This window comes from Crocodylus siamensis, chromosome 13 (genome assembly GCF_052110815.1).
Source record: "Crocodylus siamensis isolate JL-2025a chromosome 13, ASM5211081v1, whole genome shotgun sequence".
Taxonomy (NCBI): Eukaryota; Metazoa; Chordata; order Crocodylia; family Crocodylidae; genus Crocodylus; species Crocodylus siamensis.
Window position 1 is genome coordinate 6,728,849 of NC_143407.1, and position 22,392 is coordinate 6,751,240.

The following is a 22,392-nucleotide window of genomic DNA, read 5'->3' on the forward strand; positions in this document are numbered from 1 at the left end:
TCAGTGCAGGTCAACCCTATCCTAGGGCCCCCGCACATCTGCCCAAAGGAGAGATGGGTTAGTTCCTACCAGCTCGGTTTCCTCCGGCCTTATGGGATCAAGTGGCTCAGCGGCCTCAGATGAGGGGTGGTCAGCTTCTGTGGTAGAGCTGGCCTGGCTGAGATGCTTGCTGGTCTCCTGTATGGGCTCCAGCTGGATCTGTGGAGGGTTTGGATGGGACAAGGGAAGGAGGTGAGAGGATGACTGAGAGCGAGGAGGTAGTGAATGTGTTCTGCTGCTCACACTGCAGCTGCTCAGAGCTCGAGGGGAGCTGCTGAATGCTGGGCACCACACCCCCTTCACAGATTGGGTCAGGACCCCCGCACGATACTCTCAGCCTGGGGCCGGAAGGGAGCTGAACCTTCCCCTCACAGGCCGCTGAGACCGCGCCGTCCTCTCCGCAACAAGCTGAGCTGTGGGAGATGCAGCCTGCTCAGGGCCTGACCTGGCAAGAGGGGAGGTGGCAGCAGCCGCCTGTTGCTAAATGGCACTTTAAAGGCAGCATTTATCTTTCACTTCCTTGCAGAATAGTCCTTACAAAGGGGCTGCTTTGCTCTGGGGACTTCATGGTCTCCAGAGCAAAGGGCTGAGCCTATGGCCACAGAGACAAAGCCTTGTCCTTCCATATGGCCCATGTCCTGATCAGGTACTGGCCCTTTCCTTGCCCACAGTGCGCTCAAGGCCATGGCTGTCCCACAGCCAAGCAACTGAGGGAACCTGATCCCGTCTCCAAGAAGCCCCAGCCCCCTCCAGAAATCCCTGCTCCTTGGGGTGCTTGGGCTTGCAGATATTTTGCTGAAGTAACAGAGTCTTTCTTGGTCGCTGCTGACTTTCGCTTCCTGCCCGACCGGAAAGGCTCTCCCTTCTACTGGGTTACAACATGTCTGTGACGGAGCAGGGAGAGGCTGGATTCCCTCACATGCCTCCCCATCTCCAGTGTTTTTAGGGCGCTGGTAGCACCCCCAGCCTCTACGTGAGGGACTGAGGCATGGAGAGCTTACATGACTTGCCCATGGTCATGCAGGCAGTTTGTGGCAGAGCACTGCCATCTTCCCAAGTGCTAAACTTGTGCCCTAACCACTGGGCAGCAATTCCCCTCCTCACCAAGCCTCATAGAAGACAGCCTGCAGCATCTTTTTGCTGGAGTGAGGGCTCCCTCCTTGGCCCACACAGCACTTTATGATCCTTAGCGTAAAGATGGGCTCTAACATCCCAAAGCCATGCTGCTCAATGGTAATAGAAAGTGGGTGTCCAAATCCCATAGGCAGCTTTGAAAGGATCCTTTCTGGCTGGAAGCCCCTGAGATGGGGCGAGGGGAGCAGCACAATCCCTGCTTGCTCTGGCGGTGTGGGGTTTCCCAGTTACTAATGGCCGTGCGGCTGCTACAGGCCATGGTCTCCTCTGGGATACAGAGGCAGCCCAGTCACTTCCAAGTTGTCCCAGTGGAGGGGCTAATCCCACGCTCCATGTGGGGGACTTCTGCTGCTCCTGCTCCATGGATACCTTGGGGTCTCCAGGGCCATCCAGCCAGTGCATGCAGAGGCAGAACAGTCCTACCCTCCCCGCTGCTTCCCCCACACGTGCACAGAGCACTGTCTGCACCCTGACTTGTGCCCTCCACCACCCTCTCTGCAGGGACTGGCTGATGGGCGTTGTCCTGAGGGATGGCTGCTCTCCTCTTACCACTTTGAGATTCTTTGTGGAGTAGGAATCCGACAGCCTGGAGGACTTGAACTTTTCTGTGAAGAGACCAATGGAGACACTGAGGCAGGCAGAGCTCTGACTCCCACCAGGGGACCGGTGCTGGGGAGACAGGGCCTATTTCTGTGCCCATCCGGGAGGTGGTGCTTGCAGATCTGGCTTAGCATCAAGACTCCTCCTGCCCCACAGACCAGGGTAGGACTGGAGTGAGGGAAGGCCAGACAGGCCCTGTGTCACTCTGCCCAAAATGTCACCCGCTCCCAAGGGCTGAGGCTCTCTACCAGCAGGCTCCAGCTTGCTTCCCATTCCAAAATCTCCCCCATGTAACAGATCCACCAGCCCAGGACAGAAGCCAACTGTGACCTGTAGCTCCCACTCTCAGCACCTGCTCTTTCCAGACCCCCCCACCCCCCGCAACTTTTCCCAAGGGAGGCATCTGGAACAGCCAGGCTGGGCAGGACCCAGGCAGAGACATGGCTGAGACCCCGGAATCCAGCGCTGGTGGGCAGAGGACCTTGCATCTAGTATGGCAGCAGATCCCCTTGCCCCAAAGGACAAACCTCTGCAGGGTGCAAAGCTGTGGTATTGAGAAGAGAATTTCCCTCGGCTGCCACGGCCCCGGCTCCGACCCCGGCCCCGGCCCCGGCCCCAGCCCCAGCGAGGTTTCCAGCCACGGCCCCGATAGCTTGGAGGAAAGCAGGCAGCCCCTTGGTCTCTGTTGGAAGGAACAGACAAGCTCACAAGCAGCTTCAGGGGAAGGGCAATTCTCAGGCTCCATCCTGTTCCTAGTCAGTGCTTGCCCAGCCTAGCACCTGTCCCCCGTGCCATACAAGCATCCTGAGACTCCACTCACTGGCTCTGGTAGCACGTGTCTAGGCCAGTACCCTGAATCCACCCTGACCCAAGAACTGGCAGGCTGACATCCCCTCACTGCAGGCAGAGACTTTGTCTTCTCCCACCTGTCCCTGGCCCTGGGTGCAAACCCCCCACCCTGTGCAAGGGGATCCTCATTGCCCTGGGAAGCAAGGACAGCCACAGCTGGAAGGCAACAGCAGCAGTAAGAGTCCAGCTAGGAGTCTTCCTGGGATAGACTGGGACCATCTGACTGTGGTGGAGAAAGGAGGGCACGGCAGCACTGCGGGGTGATGGATGGGGACTTTCTGGACATCCCTCACTCTCAGCTGCAATCCAGCCCCTCAGAGAACCCCCCTGTGCAATCAAACCTGGAAGTGAAAAGGCCTGAACGCCCCTCCCCCCACCCCAAAGGGGCAATTTCAGCATCGCCAGCAGGCTGCATACCCAGCTCCTCCCTCTGCCCAGTCACCTACCCCAGCACTGCGTCCATGTGACAATACTCCTCCATTGGGTGCAGGGACGCATTGTGCATGCGAGGCTTCAGGCAGTGCTGATCGGGGGTCACGTTCTGAGAGAGGAGACATGCGTTACAGAGGCTCAAGGCAAGGCACCACTCTGACCGCAGGTTTCTTTGCAGCTCAACAGGACAGAGGGAGGGAAGACCCCTAGACCCCTCTGCCTCCTGGAGCTGGGAGTAGAACCCAGGAGTCTGGAGACAGTCTGCTGTGAACACCAGGCAATGCTCCTCTCCTGGGAGTGAAATCCAGTGCCCGGCTCTGTACACCAGATCACGCTGCTTCTCCAGAAGCAACTGCCCCGTGAGAGCATGGAGAGCTCTAGCACGTGGCCAAAGTCGGAGCACGAGGAATTTCCCCCCTGACCTTGCAGGGGTTTCCTCTGTTTGGACTAGGTCCCATTTGTTTGAGTTCCCTCATGGAAAACAGCCCTGTGGAGACTGCACTGGTTGTGACCTCAGCCCTGCTCCCCCCCAGTCTTGCCTGCTACCCACCACCCAGTCTCCCCATAGGCGTGACCTTCCCCCGAGTACCAGGGCCCAGCACAGACCCCATTTACCGAGTGCCACTCGTCTTCGTGTCTCCCGTGCTGGTAATCCCAAACGTGCGGCTGCCAGTCATCATAAGGCTCCCACCCGCAGTCTTCACCATTTGGGGGGCAGGGGAAGCATTCAAAGTCCTGGGGACAGGGCTGCAGAGACGAATGACATGCCCTCATTCAGAGGAACTGCTGTTGAGCAGCAGACCAGCAGTCCCGCCACTCCCATGTGCTCTCCCTGATCATGACCAGCACCAGCCATTACATGAAACAACAGGGAATAACTTGCCTAGGGGAGAATTTTCTGCCTCGCTGCTCTCACACAGCAGCTGGTGCATGCCCTGAAGCATGAAGGTTTACAGCCTTTCCCTAGGATTTTTTCCTGTCCTTGGGGGGTGAGGTCTATCTGCCCACCTGCATCTTACCTTGGTCCTGCCCGCTGGAGATGGCTGGTGGAACTCATCACCCTAGGGCCGTTACAGACACTGGATACAACCTGCCTCTCTGTAAGGAGCTTCTGGGCTCCTGCCCAGGTCACTGGCTGCCCCTCTTGCTCTTGGCACAGCATGGGTGGTACAGCAGGCACTTGAGCTGTCCCTCCCTAACTTCACCCCTTTCTGAAGGCTGCCTCGCTGCTGCCTCAAAGAGGGAAGGGCGGGGATTACATAGGGTAGAAATAAAAATGGGTGCTAGGCAGGCAAGTGGAACTTCCTGGGTGGGGAAACCGAGGCACGGGAAGGTGATGCGATTGGACACAGGTCCCAGAGCCAATCAGCAGCAGAGTCGTCAAGGAAAACTAGGAGGCCTTGACACCTAGGACCTTGCTGAGCCCACTACTCCACACCAGAGGGAGCTGTATGAGACTGTACAAGCACAGATGGCTGGCCCCTGGGCTAGTGATTAAAGCCTGATGGTTGCTTAGGAATGACTGGCCTCACATCCCCCCAGCTTGGACTGGTCAACAGGACCCATTAGCTGCTGGGGTGACTGGGGAAGCTTTTAGCAAAGCTGAACACAGCTCCAGATCTATAGGGACAACCCATCACCATGCTGCTGCCCTGATCCTCGCTAGTCCCCAGGGGCCTGGCTCTCCCCACGCTGCCCCGGTGCCACGCTTGGGCCTCTTCCCGGAGTGTGTGACCCCAGGGAGGCAGGGCCAGGTCAGGACGAGGCTTGGCGGACAGCAGCTCTGACCCTACCATTCCCTGCTTATGAGTAGCTTCTGCTCAGGACCTACCACCCCTCCTCACCCTGCTAGTCCCCAACTCCTTCCCATTGCCCTGGGTGCTGTGACCAATCCCGTCAGCTAAGCAAAGACACGCTGGTCAGTTGAGAGTGCAGCGCAACTTCCCACTGGGGCCCCTTCCTCCACCCACCACCCCTGCTCCCACCCAATCCTGGCAGGACTGCTGCCCATATCCATGGCCCAGCGAGCACCAAGGAACCCACTTACCAAACACCACTCATCTGCGCACTCCCCCTGCTCATAATCCCATCTGGCCAGCTCCAGATGGTCATGGGGTACCCAGCCCTGGCCCTCGTCACCCCTGGGGAAGTCAGGGGTGTGTGGAACGGGTCTGAAATCATGGGGGCGAGGCTGCAGAGATGATATATATATGGCAGAGGATGAGAATGAGACAGAGGACTCGAGATCTTTGCCTCGATCACAGATGCTGAGGGCTCCTTTCCCCACTGAGCAGCAATGGGATGGTGGGGCCTATTCAATGGCCAAACCTTGCTCTCCGCATTCCCAAAGCATCCTAGCCTTCGAGCCCATGTGGACAATGGCCCCCTTGCCCCAAGGGCCATGATGTGCCCTCACACCTATCTCAATGTGGCTGTTGGCTCTGGAGCCTAACAATGGCACGCGTTCAGTGTCACCAGCCATGCCAGTGCAGGGGGGATTTTGGTGGAAGACACCCACCCAAGGGAACAAAGCTGGGACGTGGGCAGGGTGGGAAGCACGACCAGGGCTTGGCTGGAGCACCACCATGCCCGAGGCACAGGGAGAAAAGAAGATGGATCTTGTCTTTAGAGGCTTCATTGCCCTCCCCATGCTCCCAGACATGCCCAGGGTCCATGGAACGGGCCCCAGCTGGTCACACGATTCCACTTCTGTCCACGGCCCCTCAACCACATCCCGAGTCCCAGGCTAGCTCCAACTCTCCCACGAGTCACAGATGCCACTTACCTCCCTGTGGGGTGGGCACGACCTCCTCGGGTGGCCTCTTCTAGGGAACCTCTGGTCAGGTGAGGATTTCCTCATCGCTCAGGTCCTGAGGAGAATGGAGGAGGATGCAATGGGTCAGCAGCAGAGACTGCAGGTGAGGGAGAGAGCACAAGCACATCAAGGGGCTGCAGAGCAGATGGCAAATCCTTGTCCTGGCTCTGTCCCGATGGGCAACAAGGCTCAGTCAAGCGAGTGGAAGAGGACTGAAGACCCTCTGCAGTTCCCGGTACGCTCGTATCAGCTCAACTCCGAGGGGCGATGTCTGGCACCTGCAAGGCTGTTCACCCTTACTGGCAGCCCTCTGTCCAGCTTCAGACACAGCTCTGGGGCCCCATTGAGGACCTCCCTCCTCAGGACGATCGCCAGGCCCTTTTCACAGAGGGTCCAGTTTAAATCACACCTCCCCCCGGTGTCGATCATAGCTGTAATTCAGCTGAAGATGCCTGTCGATCACACGGCCAACCGGCTCCTTTGCTAAAACACGCAACGATGGCCCCAAGAGTTACACACACCTAGACAATGTCACTGCCACGACTGCTGAGGAAGTACTTACAACAGAAGAAAGGGCCCGGGCTGGCTAGCAGGTCCTTCCCCAGGGGACACCCGGAAGCCCGCGTGCCCAGCACTGTCACCTCTCAGATCCCCACTGTTGTTGCAGCTGCCTGAGATCACTCTGTGGTTTCCACTTCCTAACTGAACCCTCCTTATCAGAACACGTTTCCGCTTCCCCCTTTCACGCAGGTCTCACTTGGTCTCCTGCCCCACATCCGTGCAGCAACTGTTACTTACCTCTCGTTTCACATGCTGCTTCTCTGCCTTGTTTTGGAGGGACCCAAGTGCTGCAAGGCAGGCACACGGGTCACACATCTGAACGTATGCTGAAGCCCACGCTACGGCTGGGCCAGCTAACCCTTCTCTTCCAGCGTGCTAGCCTGTGTCTGAACGGGGCTTCTCACCTGGGTGAGACAAATCTGACTGCAATCACGCACAGCTTCTGACTGTCAACACAAACCCCAATGGCCTCTAGAACACCCTACAACTGCTGCCACATCACATGGTCACTCCTCTAGCTCGAGGGATAGAAACTTATCTGCTAACTGCTGCTGGCCCAGGGTTCAGATGCCACTAATGACCCTCAGGGGTGATAGGGAGTCATTATACAAGCTGCTTCCTTCAAGGCAGCAATGGTATTTATAGTGCACAGGCTGTCCTCCTAATTTACAGGGCTCATGCCCAAGTGTCCCAGTCCTGAGCTGGCACCTTAGGGTGTCCGGTGCGGTACAGGCAGGGCTGCTGTCCCTTACCCACAACTCACTGCTTCTCCGAGGGTTGCTCACTACATTTTGTCACCACCCCACAGGGACGGTCACGAGTCCAGCAGAGGAAATTTCCGTATTCCACAAAGGGCTCCAGCCTCAGGAACTGAATGGCTGAGGTGGGCAGGTCTGCGCTTCCTGACGGGAAACCCAGCACGTCAACGTTATCGGGGCCGGCAGGAACCGGCATAAGGAAATCCGCACCCCCCACGCCAAGCAGCACTTTTGGCAGCACAAAGCAGAGCCAAAGCTGTCGGCATGGGGCGGTGGGAGGGGTCCTTCTAAAACGAGCACGCTGTGGTGCCCCCGGTGCCACAGGGAAACGGCGCCAAGAGCTAGTTATGAATAACATGGCCAGTGCTCGGCTGGGCCGAACCACTGATGAGAAGCGCTGCAGACTTCTGACCACCAGCCTGATTCGAAGCTCACCTGGCCACTGACTGCAGTCTGCTATGGAGCAGACTTGATGTCCATCTCGCTGGGCTCATCTGACCCCAGCCATCTTTCCTGCCCAAGTGCAGGGGGGCTGGACCCAATGATCTGTAAGGTCCCTTCCCGCCCCTAACAACTACGAAACTATAAAACTATGAAACTCCAGGAGCTGTATCAAGCAGCCTGTTGCTTTCCCTGTACTCCCACAGCAAAGCCTACTGTGCCAAGTCTTCACACCCCCTCAAGGACAGCAGTTTTGCTGACCTTCCCAGCCCAGTTTACAGGATGCAGCTTGCTCTCAGCCTCTCCCAGGACAGCTAGGAGCTGGGCAGGCTCCATTCCTGGACAGGAGCCTTGTTACTTGAATTGCTCCTGCCTGAATTGGGCACTATTGTCTCAGGCCCTTTTACTGGTCGCAGTCACTTGTACACCGCCTGTGAGCTGCAAATGTGAGACTGCACCAAAGAGAATAATGCAACGATTTTCCAACCACCTCACATTCCCTTTGGGGTTTGCAACCCAAGCCAGGCAGCTTCCAGGACCTGGAAGAGGAAACTTGACTAAAAAGAAAGGGCAAAATTAACACCAAGTGTGTGACTCATGAGAACTGCCACAACAGAAAGGAGAGAGACTGAATGCAGAAACAAACCCCAGGCAGCGAGCAGGGTCTGAAGGACCTACGACCAGCATAGGAGCTTCACTGCCAGCTCAGCCACTGGGCTACCTGTGATCTTGGGGGAGTCACCGCCCGTCTCTGGGCCCCAGTTTCCTCCCGGGAACGCAGGGACACCAGAATTTATGCTCCTTTATAAAGTACTCCCAGAGCACAGATTAAATGATGTTTTCACAAGACAAAAAGGCAGCTTTGCTCACCTCAAATGCTCAAGAGGCATGAGTCGAACTCTCCAGAAATGATGCCTTGGGGGCTCTTTCTGCTTGCCTCCCCCACCCAAAATCAAACACCAGGGTTTTTTCTTTCAATGAAAGCCAAGCTTCTCATCTACTCACTTCCCTCCCAGGTGCTAAAGGTGCTGCACAACCAGACACCTCTGCCTTGCTGCTGCACAGTTTCTTTATGCCTGGCATCTAAGCCTTTAACTTCAGCTTAGAAATGAAAAAGCTAGACACAAGTACAGAGTGCCTGGGTTGCAGAGACTAGGACAGGCTGGTGCTGGGGAAGGATCCCTGGCGGGGGGGGGTCAGAAGGGACGAGATACAGGCACTAGTGACAACCTGGTGGCACTGACAGCTTTGTAGAAGGCTTCCTTAATTTAAAAGGGAGCCACCTAAACTGGTGGGTGTGCAGGCCCAGTGTCGCCCCATGCAGGCAGGCCAGACCAGTTGTTTCTCCCTCTGGACCCCTGCGTGTAGCAGATCCTGCTGCTACCAGCCTGCGCCCGGCTCCTCCTGCATTTTCCATGTCCATCCTCCCCCAGCTTGTCCTTGCCATCAGCTCTCCTGGGGGAAGGAGGCAGCGCCTACGTACACTCCCTTCCAGCTTGCAGACAAGGCCCTAGCGCTTCGGCTGCGTGGCTTTTTACGGGGTCAGCCCGTCAGTCTCCTGTGTCACACGAGGGCAGACAGCGGCTGCTGAAAGCGAGGGACCGGGGTCTGACCAGGGCTTGTTCCCCGGTTCCTCTCTCTCCCTTGCAGCTATGGCGTAAGGTCTGGGCAGCTCTGATTTGGAGGCCGTGCCCCTCACCGCCCTACTCGTGCTCAAGAGCTGCTGAGGGTGCAGGGGTCTAGCGGGCAGAGGATCGGTTCCCCAAATGGAGGGGGAGCACAAGGTCCCAGTCCCCCTGTGGGTCCCATCCAAGCCCCTTGTCTTGCACGGGCCCCCGGTCCCAGCCCATTGCTGCCTGATCTCTTATGCAATTTCCTCACTGCTCCCAGCTCCGTCCCCTGCAGCCCAACGAGCCACATCCACCCGCATATCGGGGCTCTGAAGCACACCGACCTCCACGGCCCCCTTCCCGGCTGCTGAATGGGTCCCGGCGCCTTGTTGCGGGGCTGCCCCCAGCGCATCTCCCGGGCACGGGGAGCCGAGAGATGTGCCCGTGCGTTACAGCTACAAGCAGATCTGAGGATGCACCGGGGAGCAGGGTCCTTGGGGCACCCCACCGGGGCCTTTCTGCTGTGCTATCTCCAGCTCTGCGCCAAGGCGGCGCAGCCCTCGCCCAGCACCCCGCACAGGTAGGGGCGCATCAGAGCCAGGGCCCGGCTGGGGCTTCCCCTTGCACGCTCACTGCACGCACCAGCCAGGCACGCACACACCCATCACCCAGAGCCCCCAGCCACAAACACCTCCCCCACCAGGCACATCCACCCACATGCAGCCTCACACGCCTACCAGCCACACATGGACACTCACACCTCCAGCCACAAACACCCACAACAGCACACGCTCACACAAACTCACACCAGCCACCGGTCACACGCGTGAACTCACACCAACGCCAGTCCGCTCCAACCCCCATGCCCCAGTCACGCCTACACACCAGCACGCTCACCCCTTCCAGCCACACACACCGGCACACTCCCCGCAGGCACACGCACACCCGCACAGACTCCAGCTCCGCGCGCGCGCACTCCCGGTCGCCGGCGGGCCGGGCCGGGCCGGGCGCTCACTCACCCCCGGCGGCGGCGGCGGCGTGCGCGGGGCGGGCGGGAAGGGCCGGGGCGGGGGCACGCGCGCGCACAGACACACACACACACACACACTCACGCGCGCGCGCTACCCTACGCCGCCCTTGCTCGGGTGCGCGGCGCAGACCCGCTCGGCCCCACGAGGCCCCTTCGGGAGGGAAGCGGGAACGAGCCCTCGGCACCCCCCTTCCCCTCACGTTTCCAGCTGTGAGGAGCGGTCCCTCCTGCTTCGCAAACTTCAGGCAGCTCCGCGAGTCCCTGCCGCCTCAGGAGTCGGGGCGAGCGCAGTGCCACCTGCCGGGCCCGCCGCGCCCGCGGCTCTTGCTTGCGTCCACCGAGGCCCCCCTCGGGCCCGGCGCCGGCCCCGGCCCTGCGACGACCAAGGCGAATCTGTCGCGGGTTTGCCCGTTCGCGACACCCGGCTGCGGCGCTTTGCTCCCTTCTCGCCGGCTTCCCGCTGGTTTACAGCACGGAAAAAGATTCCGCAAATTCCCCTGGGGCCCAGAGGCCTTCTCCACCTTATCTTATCTCATGGCTGTAGGTGCCCCTCCAGCTGTCAGGCAGGCGCGGAGACTCCTGTACTAGCCCTGCCCTGGAACGGAGCTGGCCAAACCCCGACAAGACCTAAGCCTGCGCGTGGGCCACTGAGTGTAAACAGAGGGTGGGAGCATATACCTACGGTCTCCCCTGCCCGCTTGGTTCAGAGCAACCCGCCAACCCCTCTGCTCAGTGCTCTTAGCTTAAAATAAAGGCCTCTTGACAGAAGCCGCTAGACTCCCATCCAGCAACAGGAGCGGTACATGCTAAATCTGGGCGAATTAAGATGACTAAGAAATTGGTTAAGAACAGAAAAGCCACGTACGGCCTTGGGCAGATAAGGGCCCTCTAAGGCCATACGAGAAATCGCCGATACGTAAAACGTAAAGTTGCTATCGAAGATGAAACGACGGTGGGCAAGCGTGAAAGTTTAGATTAAAAAATGGAGTTATGTAAACAGGACGAGTATAAAATTGAGCGGTAGCCTTGGTTTGGGGGGAGCCTGCTCTGAAGACCCTCAACATTAATCCTCGGACCAAGAGCGCAAAACTTCGACGTAGGCGTTGAAAGCCCCAGGACAAGACCTCACCGACTGATCGACTGCTGATGTTGTGTTGGTCCTCTCTTAGGGTACGGAGCCTATATGTGAATCTTATCGTATTGCACTAGAAGGGACCCGTATTGCTTTATATTTGTATTAGCTCTAAACAGGTAATAAACTTAGCTTTTACGCTAAGCCTAATTGCTTTACCTGGCAAAAGGCCCATACATTAAAAAAAACCCATCCTCATTGTTTAGCACACAAACATAACGCACACGTGGACGATTTCGAAGCATCCCGATGAGACTGACTTTGTTTTAGCAAAGTGAGAAGGCATCAATACAAGCAAAGTTAATCCTACTCGTAAATCAAGAACTTCTGCTCCCGCCTGGAAGACAAATAGCAGAAAGTCGTCAATACACATGTGCGTCTCTCCTGCCTTGTGCATGTAATTGCTAATCTGAATATTCAAAGTGCCCTTTCCATATAGGAGCGTTGCACGTTTAAAGTCAGTGGATCGGTATGGATGTTAAAAACAGCTATTTTAAGTCTCAACTGTTCCTCATAGAGTATTACTAGCTGGTTAGGAGTGAGATCAATTGATCAACGAGACTATTCCAGCCACAACTCAAAAGCTTTATTAGGATACGCAATAGCAAAGATTTCTCTATACCATAAAGACAACGCTTACTCAGCCTTGGATTTGAGGAGGACAGGTCCGCTAGTCAGGTGTCTCAGTTCCCTTGGGGACTTTGCTGAAACTGTTCCTTCTGCTGAGCTTCGGGAAAAGTCCACAATTTTCTTTAACCTATGCCCAATATTTCATAGATTTTGTAGCCATCAGGGCTGGAAGGGACCTCGTGAGATCAAGGAGTCCAGCCCCCTGCCCCAGGGGCAGGAAGTCAGCGGGGGTCAAAGGAGATTTATAGATGATTGATTCAGATATTCTAACAAATGATCCCTGATTGGTTTTATGATTATTTTTTGTTTTACTGAAACTTTTGGGCCTGGATAAAACCAGATTTCCTGTGGTACTAGAAGGGGCCAGGGGGTCACTTAGTCAGAGATATTTTTTATCCCTGGACTGTCTGACCCTGGCTTATCAATTGCTCAGCCCTGGCCTGTCAATTCTGTACCCCAATTTACAGTCTTCTCAACCAGCTCAAATCTGTATCCTCGGGACAGCGGAAGGGAGGATTCCTTATGTCCCACTGTGGCCTGCTCTTTGACATGGGTTTGTTACTTTTTCATTAACCGTGACCTGACAATGCGTCTTTTTCCTTACAGCCATCCATGCTGCTTTGTCTTTACAGTCATTACAACATTTTAGCAAAAATACATTAATTATAGCAAAATAGCAATTAATACATTTAGTTACATTATTACTTCTAATACTCTAAGATGCAGTTGTGATGTAGAGTGTGTGGGGGACAGGCTGCCCAAGCATCCCTCCTCCCCCCTGCACCCTCTCTGCCAATCAGCACTGAGGGGCAGGACCGCTGTGAAATGCTGGTGAAAATCGGCTTTCTGCGCGCTTGCCACGATCTAAATAGGTCCCTAGTTAAAATGCTGCACAGTCCACGCAGCCTTGTTTTGGAGCAGGGGTTCACCGTGGAAAACGGATTCGCTGGGACAACGAATGCAACACTCAGTGGAAGCAAAGCAGAAACCTGCACAGTCTACACAGCCTTGTAGGCCCAAGAAAGCTGTCAATGCCTGGGCCTTCATGTTTGGCTTGAGTTGTGTACATGACTTGCACCTAGCAGCAAGAGGAAGTATGGAAAAAAAATGTCCCTTGACTTAAAATGAATTGGGAAGTTGGCTAAAAAAATAGAATAAATTTAGCCTGGGAAAAGAGGAACGGTCAGAGCAAGATCTATACCCATTATTACTTTTAATATTCTAAGATGCAGTTGCGATATAGTGTCTGGGGGACAGGCTGCCCCATTGTCCCTCCTCCCCCATGAGGCCTCTATCAATCAGCACTGTGAAATGCTGGCAAAATCAGCTCTCCGCACCATGAGCAGGCTGCAAAAAAACCTTTCGTCTTGCCACGATTTGAGTAGGTCCCTAGTTATAATGCTGCTTGCTACCCACAGCTTGTGCTGCACAGACCACTGCACAGTCTCCCCAGCCTTGTTTTGGGGCAGGATTTCACCATGGGGAATGGATTCACTGGGACAATGACTGCGACATGCAACAGAAGTGAAGCAGAAATCTGGAGTTGTGACTTGGCGAGAAACATTTCCATAGAGGAATAGTTCATAATTAGGAGAAAGTGTCTGTCCATACTGCGGATCCCCTTCAGTGGTGGGAATTGATACGCTGAGTGTCACAGGGTAGGGAAGAATAGCAGGGAGCTTACCTGGTTTACACTGCATATACATACCGGTCTCGTTTGGAGCTGGACTGTTCTCAGTGGTGGCAGATGACAGAACAAGGAACAATGGTCTCATGTTGCAGCAAGGAAAGTTTAGGTTAGATATTAGGAAGAACTTTCTCACCAGGAGGGTAGTAAAGCACTGAAACATGTTACCCAGAGTGGTGGTGGCATCTCCATTCCTGGAGGTTTTTAAGACCTGGCTCAACAAAGCCCTGGCTGGGATGATGTAGTTGGGAACAGTCCTACTTGGAGCAGGGGGTTGGACTAGATGTGACCTCCTGAGGTCCCTTCACCCCCCATTTTCTACGATTTAGAGCAACAAGCCCCATGCAGCACCCTCCATGGTTTCATGCCTGATGAAACATTGGTAGCAGAGGCAGATCCCAGCACGCCTTGTCGTTGTCTCCATCTGATTGACCTGCCTAGCGGAGAGTTGCCAATTTGTTGGAGGCAGCAGCACCAGAGTCCGACACTAACAGAAATACCGTGAAGAGCCTGACACTGAACAAAACGGTAAAACAGCAAGCACGGGGAACTATAAAACAGCATGCTGCTGGGATTTAGCGTTGCTGATCCCGAAGGGTGAACATGTCAGAGGAGAAGTGTTCCCATGACCTGGTACACTGCCAAATTGTTACACTCTGAGGGCAACACCACTTAACTGTTTGACACTAATAAAACCAGGGAATTGCCCTTTTACAAGTCCTGCACAAATGGTTCTGGAAGTTGACATGCCCCACCCCCCAGGAGGTGATGCAATCATCTCCTTGCTTTGATGGCAATCCTTTGCTTTCTATTTTCTGTAATTGGTTCTGCCATAAATCCTGGCCTTCAGCTGCATCTTCTGGCCAGGAACCAGCCCTGGAGATAGCGTTGCCAATTCTGTTTGAATCTACTCTGGGAGATCTCATCACACGATGTAATGACATTAATGACTGATGTACTGTACTCTAAAACTCATTCACTATGGAGCCATCTTCTTGTCTTCAGTGGAAATAAGGAGCATCCTATGAATAATAATTTCACATTTTAAGCATACTGCATAAGTAAACCCTACTGCAAAATCCCAAGTTGTCATGTGAATCTTATTTTTAAAAAGTGAGATCCGATTAGGGATACTTTAGTTGTAAATACACAATTTCATAGATTTCATAGACATCAGGGCTGGAAGGGACCTCGGGAGATCATCGAGTCCAGCCCCCTGCCCAAAGAGCAGGAAGTCAGCTGGGGTCATAGGATCCCAGCAAGATAAGCATCCAATTTCTCTTGAAGGTGTTCAATGTAGGCGCTTGAACCACCTCCGCTGGCAGGCTGTTCCAGACCTCGGGGGCTCGGACAGGAAAGAAATTCTTCCTTACGTCCAGCCTGAAACGGTCTCGCAGGAGTCTGTGGCCGTTCGACCTCGTCATCCCTCGGGGCGCTCTGGTGAACAAACGTTCCCCCAGATCCTGGTGGTCACCCTTGATAAACTTATAGGTGGCCATCAGATCACCCCTGAGCCTGCGCTTTTCCAGGCTAAAGAGTCCCATGGCTCTCAGCCTGTCATCGTAAGATCTGTTTTCCTGACCTCTGATCATGCGCGTGGCTCTCCTCTGGACTCTCTCAAGCTTCTCCACATCCTTTTTGAATTGCGGAGCCCAAAACTGGACGCAGGACTCCAGCTGCGGCCTCACCAAGGCCGAGTACAAGGGGAGAACGACATCCCGGGATTTGCTCGAGAAGCATCTATGGATGCACGCCAGCGTTTTGGTCGCTTTACTAGCCGCAGCATCGCACTGCAGGCTCATGTTCATCTTGTGGTCAATGATGACCCCCAAGTTTCTTTCTTCTGTGGTGCTATCCAACGTAGCACTGCCAAGCCTATAAGGGTGCTGCAGGTTTTTCCTCCCAGGGTGGAGAACCTTGCATTTTTCGGTGTTAAACACCATCAGGTTCTCGTCTGCCCATTTGCTGAGCTTGTCCAGGTCAGCCTGGATCACCCGCCTATCTTCTGGCGTGGCTGCTTTGCCCCAAAGTTTGGTGCCATCGGCGAACTTGGCCAGTCCACTCCTGACTCCAGTGTCCACATCGTTAATGAAGATGTTGAACAGTATGGGTCCCAGGACAGAGCCTTGAGGGACCGCACTGGTCACAGGGCACCACGATGAGTGACTGCCATCAATCACAACCCTCTGGGTCCGACCACGGAGCCAATTTCCCAGCCAGCGGATCGTGGTGGAACCAAGGCCACAACTGGCCAGTTTGGCCAAGAGGTGAATTAAATGTTTGTGGGTCTGCATGCATGTGTATGTTCATTAAAAAATACAGAAAATTAAATAACATTTTAATACCATTATAAAATGACAGATACAGCAAAAAGTCATTCAGTAAACTTACAATCAACGGTTATTCTATGTACCTTACAGAACTATAATTGTAGCGTAGTGGAGTTAGTAGACTAAAAAGATGCCAACGTGCCTGTGAGAGACATTGCCAACATGCCCGTGACATGCCACTGCACCCGTGAGAGGCATCAATGTGTCCGTGCCATACAACGCAAATGTGCCCATGACACACAACACAAACAAGCCTGTGACATACAACACCACCGTGCCTGCGGGATGCCAATGTGCCCGCGACACACAACGCAAATATGCCCATGACACACAACATGTCTCTGACACACAAGGCCAACGAACCTGCGAGAGATGCCAACATGCCCACAACACAAAATGCAAGCATGCCCGCAACACACGCCAACTTGCCTTTGACAGTGCCAACGTGCCCGTGACACACAAGGCCAACGTGGCCGTGAGAGGCGCCAACTTGCTCACGACACACAAGGCCAACATACCCATGAGAGACATCAACGTGCCCAGGATACACAAGGCCAACATGCTCACGACACACAAGGCCAACATGCCCATGAGAGACATCAACGTGCCCATGAGAGACGCCAGTGTGTCCGGTGACACAAGACGCTAGCGCGCTCCCATGCTTACATACGTGTTTCGGATTATGGCGCGTCGACATTTCCATTGCATTTCATGTAAAAAACCCACTGGACGGCTGTCTGAATCGGATTCAACATCTGACATTCATTTTAATCAATGCCCTGTGGTTGATCCGGCAGCGATCTGGAGATCTACGCCCGATCCCAGGGGACAGGCGGGCAGTGCTGGGGGCGGCCAGGCACAACCTGCCTGCAAGAGATGCACGTGTTGCTGTACAATGGACAGAGGGAGGCCCTGCTTCGCTCCGGGCCCGCAGGGGGCGCTCGAGGGCAGCCGGGAGCAGCAAGGTCGAGGGGCAGGCGGAGAGCCTCACTGTCGGGGAAAGGGCCTCGCGTCATCGCCGCCCTAGGCGGAAGTGGCGTTATAATGGCGCGCCGGAAGCGGAAAGTGACGCATTCATCCCGTGCCGCTGCTCCCTGTGTATCTAACCCTGCACGCGGAGCGGCGGCGGACATGGCTCCGGGCGGGCAGGCGGCGGGCGGCGGCGCCGGGGCGGCCCCGGAGGGGCTGTGGGACTGGATCCGCAGCGCCTACCGCTTCGCCACGGACAGGAACGACTTCCGCCGGTCAGCGCGCCAGTAGCACCACGTGGGGCCGGGGGGCGTCACCGCGCCCCTCTCCTGGCGGGGACCGCGCGTGGGGCTTGGTACTCCGGGGGGGGAGAAGAAACCGCTCGCCTGTGGGACCAGCCCAGCCCAGCACCCAGCCAGCCGCCAAACTTGGCGTCTCTTTTCTTTTCTGCTCTCCAGGAACCTCCTTGTGAACCTGGGGCTTTTCGCTGCAGGCGTCTGGGTCGCCAGGAACCTGACGGACATCGACCTGATGTCTCCGCCACCCGTGGCGTAGCAGCGGGGGTGAGTGGCTGGTGCTGGGGAAAACAAAGCGTCCCCTCACGCAAGTGCAACGGGAGGAGCGAGGGCTTGGGGGAAAGCAGCAGGCCCATGAGCCCCTTGGAGCAGACACGGACTGCTGCAGGCAAAGTGCCAAGCGGTTCCTAACCTGAGCCATTGGCGGTGCGGAAAGATGGGTGGCGCAGTTCACCTGAACAACGCGCCCTGCTTGGACACAGCCCTGCTGGTAGAAGAGGGATCCAGGAGTTTAGAAAACACCACCGAGGCAGGGAGTTGAGCCGTACTGACAGAAACAAGCCGCCTGCTTGTGCGTGGCCCGTTGTTACCAGGGGTTTGCAATGCAGACAGATGTTCACAGCAGTTTCATTTTAGGAAACTCAAGAGCGACTTCTGGTATATCGCTTCAGCACGCTAGGCTGCAAACCCACCTGCTGACTCAGCCTTTGTTTTGTATTTTATTGCAGCCCCTTGAATCAACATTCGCCTGTGTCAAAGGCTGAAGCACTGCTGCTCCCAGCACGGCAGGATCACCCCCATGACCACAGGAGCTTTGTGTTAAAGCTACCACAAGTCTTGACCTGCTTGTGCAGCACTCCACGTTGCTTTTGTTTTGGGTAACAATGTTCAGCAGCAGCTCCGATTCGCATGTATTGCCATTCCACAAGCGACTAGAAGACCTGCAAGTCTGAGAGACTTGGCTTCGGTTGAGCCTGCCGGGCACTTACAGTAGTCTATTACATTTTCAAGGCTTATGGAACTTGCATGTGGAGTTTCCTTCTGTACTGAGGTTAACGGTTCATTAAATGATCCTTGAGTATATATGGAATGACGACAGGCTACTGTGCTGGAATTTTATTCTTTTAATAAGAAATTTCAGCTTACAAAAACAAGGTGTAAAAAGAGTAGATTTACAAAAAAATCATAAAAACATGATTCATATTTCACACCCAAAAGAGAAAAGAATAAATCCCAGTCCTGAGTTGTAAGCAGGACTTGTTAACCATTTTATTCAAAGGGAGAGTAAAATTTTAAAAAGGCCTAGGTAACTCTAACCACCAGAAATTTACATGGATAACATTCAGACAGGATAAAGCTGGTGCATTTTTCTTGTCTCAGAAGAATGATGATTGTATGTTGTTCTTGGCAGGGAAGAAGCTATTTGGTGTTGCATAACGTTTTAGTGCCTTGGACTATTTCTACAAGTCCCCACTGTCAAGTTGTTACAGGAATGTAGATGGCAGTGGTGGCATTACTACAGGGGAGGTGAAAGCAAAGATTAGGGAGACAGGCCCTGGAGCAGTGCTACTTCCTATCCTCGACCAGGTGCGCTAGCCTGCTACAGTTCCTACAAGAAGATGCTACACAAACAGTAGAACGCTTTCTGGCCCTGAGCATTATTATGGCAGTACCACTGCAGCATGGCTTCAGATTCTTTGGATATTTATGCACAAGTTCATGTATTAGCGAATGTTAAGACACACTTTATACGGCACTAGCTCCGGGGGTTTTACTGGGTGTGGGAGATGAGCCCCTTTAAGAGTAGATGAGGCAATATAAGTCACCTTTAACCTTTATCAAGTAGAAAATTCATTGAAAAGAATGGCTGCCTCAGTTTTTTTCAAAGCAAGTTTGGCAGTAGCCTACAACAGGTGCTCATTACGAACTGTCTCCGGGTCAGTGGGACGTAAATTTTTGTCCGGGCAGTTCTAGCCTCTGAAGGGGAAAAGAACGGTCAAAACAGACCATTAGCACCATTTAGGCAAATCTTGGTTCCAAAAGACTGTGACTTAGAAAGCACGAATCTCGTAGGATCTCAGTGTAGATCGGGGCCTATTTATGCAGCTCCAAGTCTAAAAAGTTTGATTTATTGGATACTGTCTTGACAAACCTTTCACTTAAATTTTATGAGCAGGCAGCACTTTAGCTTGGTTTGCACGTGGAGGCATGACACAGAAACGGCCAGTAATAGTTGGATTGGGATTGTCCACTGCTACTACCACCTCCAAAAGTCCTTGGAACAAAGGAAGTAGTCTTGCTCCCCCGTACAGCACAGCATCAGCTTAAGAAATTCATGATTTTAGTAGAAGCCTGAAACACAACTCAAGGCATTTGACTTAAAAGCCCTGACAAAAAACACTGCGACCAGCCAGTAACTTGTCAAGATTTTAAGTTTAGCCTGGGAATCTCATCAAGATTGCAAGAGGATTTTTAGTGAGAAAAGGAAAACTGCACATGACTTGTCCAGCCTTTGCTAATAGACGGTAATACCCTCCCAGCAGTTACCAGGGCTGAGACTTCAGAAATGTGTGTCAATATGGGATTTTCAAACAGGCTCAGCATTAGCTTGACTCTGCGCCTTCAGAAATCAATGATAAAGCTTCCTTTGACTTTTATGAGCAAGATTAGATCCAATGCTGATAGCTTTTCCAGAGTCCTAGCCTCAGTCACTAACGCATCACAGCACTTAGCTGGTTATCTTACCAAGCAAGAATTTGGAAATCCATTCCCTGAATTGAAAACAATTGTTCATGTAAAAGGTAAACTAGCTAAAGGGATGCACTGAATATGGTCAGACGTTTAAAGAAGAGGGAGACTTGTGAAATAGGCTGGACCTGATTTTCAACTGGGGTAAAACTGTAAAAGGTCCATTTCTTTCTCTCATATGAATGGTCCCTTTAAAGGCTGTAAGCGTTTAGCAAAATCCGAAGTTAAGCAACAGACTTGGTTGTTTCAGTGGTCTCATAGTGAAAATGGCAGAGTCACTTAAAGACTGCAGCTAGTATAAGTCTCTAAAACATGAACTCTCAGCTGTCACACATACAATTATATGGGTCATTTAGGGCGGCAAGAAACAGCACTCTTCACTCCAGCAAATAAAGTTCCTATTTATAAAGGCTTTCTAATAAGACGAGGCAGGAAGGTGTACATGATGCTTCCTTTGGCATAATGGTGGTAGCAGCAGTATTGTGGGTTATGTAGACCAAAAGCTGCCTTTCTCGTGCTGTCAGAAAGGTGCCTATGAATTTCTCTGGAAAAAAGTTTGAGGTAAAGGACAGATTCTAGTCTAGAGTGCAGCCAAAATCTGCAAGTCATTTACCTATGGCAGAGGCTTCTCTCTAATAAGGTACATTCTTAGACCTTGTCTGTGCAAAGAAATACTGCGTTAACTACACTGACACAGCTGAAGTGATCCCCGTCCCCAGTGCAGATGGAATTTAGGGGTGGATAAAGAAGTTACTGTGAGATGAGCGCTAGGACTGAGTGACATCTGCTCTGCATTAGCCACCTATGTGCAACCTTCTACCCCAGAGCAAATGACAGCAGACTAGCCATAGTTAATTGTGGGGTTAGCTTTCATTTACTGTGGGGTATGTGAGCATGTAGGTAGCTAACACAGCCCAACTGACACTTTTAAAGTTCCAGCACTTACTTACCTGATGAGAAACCTGTGCCCTCACACCTTTATGGAGGGAGTAAGCTATATCTGCAAAAGCCCTTCTCTCGCTTAAAAGTACATCCACATGGGAGCCAGAGGATCTCTTGTAGCTGCACAATTAAAAAAAGTAACACCCATAACAAGAAGTTACACTGATACAAAAATCAGTGTCAATCAGCCTACTGAGACGCACACTAATTTAGAAGTGATGGAGGCTCTCATCCCAGTGCTTATGAGGGGTTTTTTGTTTGGGGTTTTGTTTTTTCCACCCCCCCCCAAGTTAAAACCCAGCATCTGAAAGTTCTCTTCATTAAAAAGTCCAACTCCTCCTTCCTGTATCTACTGCCATCGTTTGTTTTTTACCCTGAAATACATAACCAAGATTTTTACTACCACAAATCAATGTTCAAGTGAACACTGATTATCTCTGTCCATTCTTTTCTTGCCTCCAAATAGTTTGAGCAATGTGGGGGTTATGGGACCATTGTGGGGGGTTAAGAAAATATCTCCTTTGCTTTTCTTTTAACCTCCAGAGAATTCTGCATGTACATTCTTTGTGTTAAATCCATGCACCGTTCACTCTTAAGCAGTAAGTTACTGGCCAAGGAGGAGCTTTTTGCCCTGACGCTGGGCTCTCGATGCTAAGGAGATCCCATTCTTGGATTTTATACCTTTTAGCCACTACTCCCCAACAAAATGCATTCCCAATATACTGCATCCCTGTCTTGCTAGGTGTTCCTTCCCTCATATAAATCGGCCTTAACTTTTAGCCGTGGTCAATTTGGCATGATTATTTTAAAACTCTTCCCTTTCTCTAGCTCCAACCTGAACAGAATTCAGTAAGAGGAGGACAGTTCAGAAAGTGCCCTAAAGTATACAGTATTTTGCTCCAGCTCCAATGCATTCTGAATCATGCACAAGCTTTACACAATAAATTAACAGTTAGTGGTTAAAGTCAGTCTTGGGCCCACTGGGCTGGTCATTTTTTTTTCCCTTCTGGAAATGTAAGTTGAAAAACAATTCATTTTTTATGAAGACCGATTTCAGTTTAAAAATTCCTTTGAAAGTGTTGCGGCCAACCGTACAAGTTATCCGTAGCACAAAGAACTCATACACACACACCGAATGAAATCAGCACGATGGAAGGGCTGGCCCAAAGGCACGCCCTAAAAATGAACCAAGACAAATCATCACGAGTTGGGACAGGTAATTAACAGATGCAGTTTTTGATCATTCAAACTGTGCTGTGGTTTTGCAAATGTCAAAGCTTGCTAAAACGCTTCACATTCCCATCCATAATAAATGGACATCAGTATTAATGTAATAGAGGCAAAAAACCCACACCCAACTGAGGTTTTATATTCCCACCGGCAACAATT

At 52.9% G+C, this 22,392-nt stretch overlaps 2 protein-coding genes across 12 annotated transcripts in view; one reads left to right on the forward strand and one right to left on the reverse strand.

Annotated features, from left to right (window-relative positions):
• The window catches only part of LOC149853782 (uncharacterized), a 33,579-nt gene that overhangs the window by 5,067 nt on the left and 6,120 nt on the right, over positions 1 to 22,392 (reverse strand). The window contains exons 1-8 of one of the 11 annotated variants that reach the window (XM_090026647.1): positions 16,719 to 16,960; positions 5,840 to 5,924; positions 5,102 to 5,245; positions 3,670 to 3,801; positions 3,069 to 3,163; positions 2,301 to 2,455; positions 1,723 to 1,778; positions 70 to 198 (exon numbers count right to left, since the gene is read on the reverse strand). In XM_090026647.1, coding sequence (XP_089882773.1) covers positions 70 to 198; positions 1,723 to 1,778; positions 2,301 to 2,455; positions 3,069 to 3,163; positions 3,670 to 3,801; positions 5,102 to 5,245; positions 5,840 to 5,914 — 786 coding nt within the window. In that variant the 5' untranslated portion in view covers positions 5,915 to 5,924; positions 16,719 to 16,960. The other 10 variants (XM_090026638.1, XM_090026644.1, XM_090026641.1 and 7 more) reach the window with 10 other exon arrangements.
• On the forward strand, positions 17,078 to 18,406 carry TOMM6 (translocase of outer mitochondrial membrane 6). The gene is made up of 3 exons (XM_090026651.1): positions 17,078 to 17,292; positions 17,476 to 17,580; positions 18,042 to 18,406. Exons 1-2 carry the CDS (start codon positions 17,093 to 17,095, stop codon positions 17,570 to 17,572), a joined length of 297 nt encoding a protein of 98 aa, XP_089882777.1. The 5' UTR covers positions 17,078 to 17,092; the 3' UTR covers positions 17,573 to 17,580; positions 18,042 to 18,406.

Coding starts and splice junctions, on each gene's coding strand:
- TOMM6 (XM_090026651.1), top strand. CDS start 17,093: ATGGCGCGCCGGAAGCGGAAAGTGACGCATTCATCCCGTGCCGCTGCT. Junction 17,293..17,475: donor GACAGGAACGACTTCCGCCG/GTCAGCGCGCCA, acceptor TCTGCTCTCCAG/GAACCTCCTTGTGAACCTGG.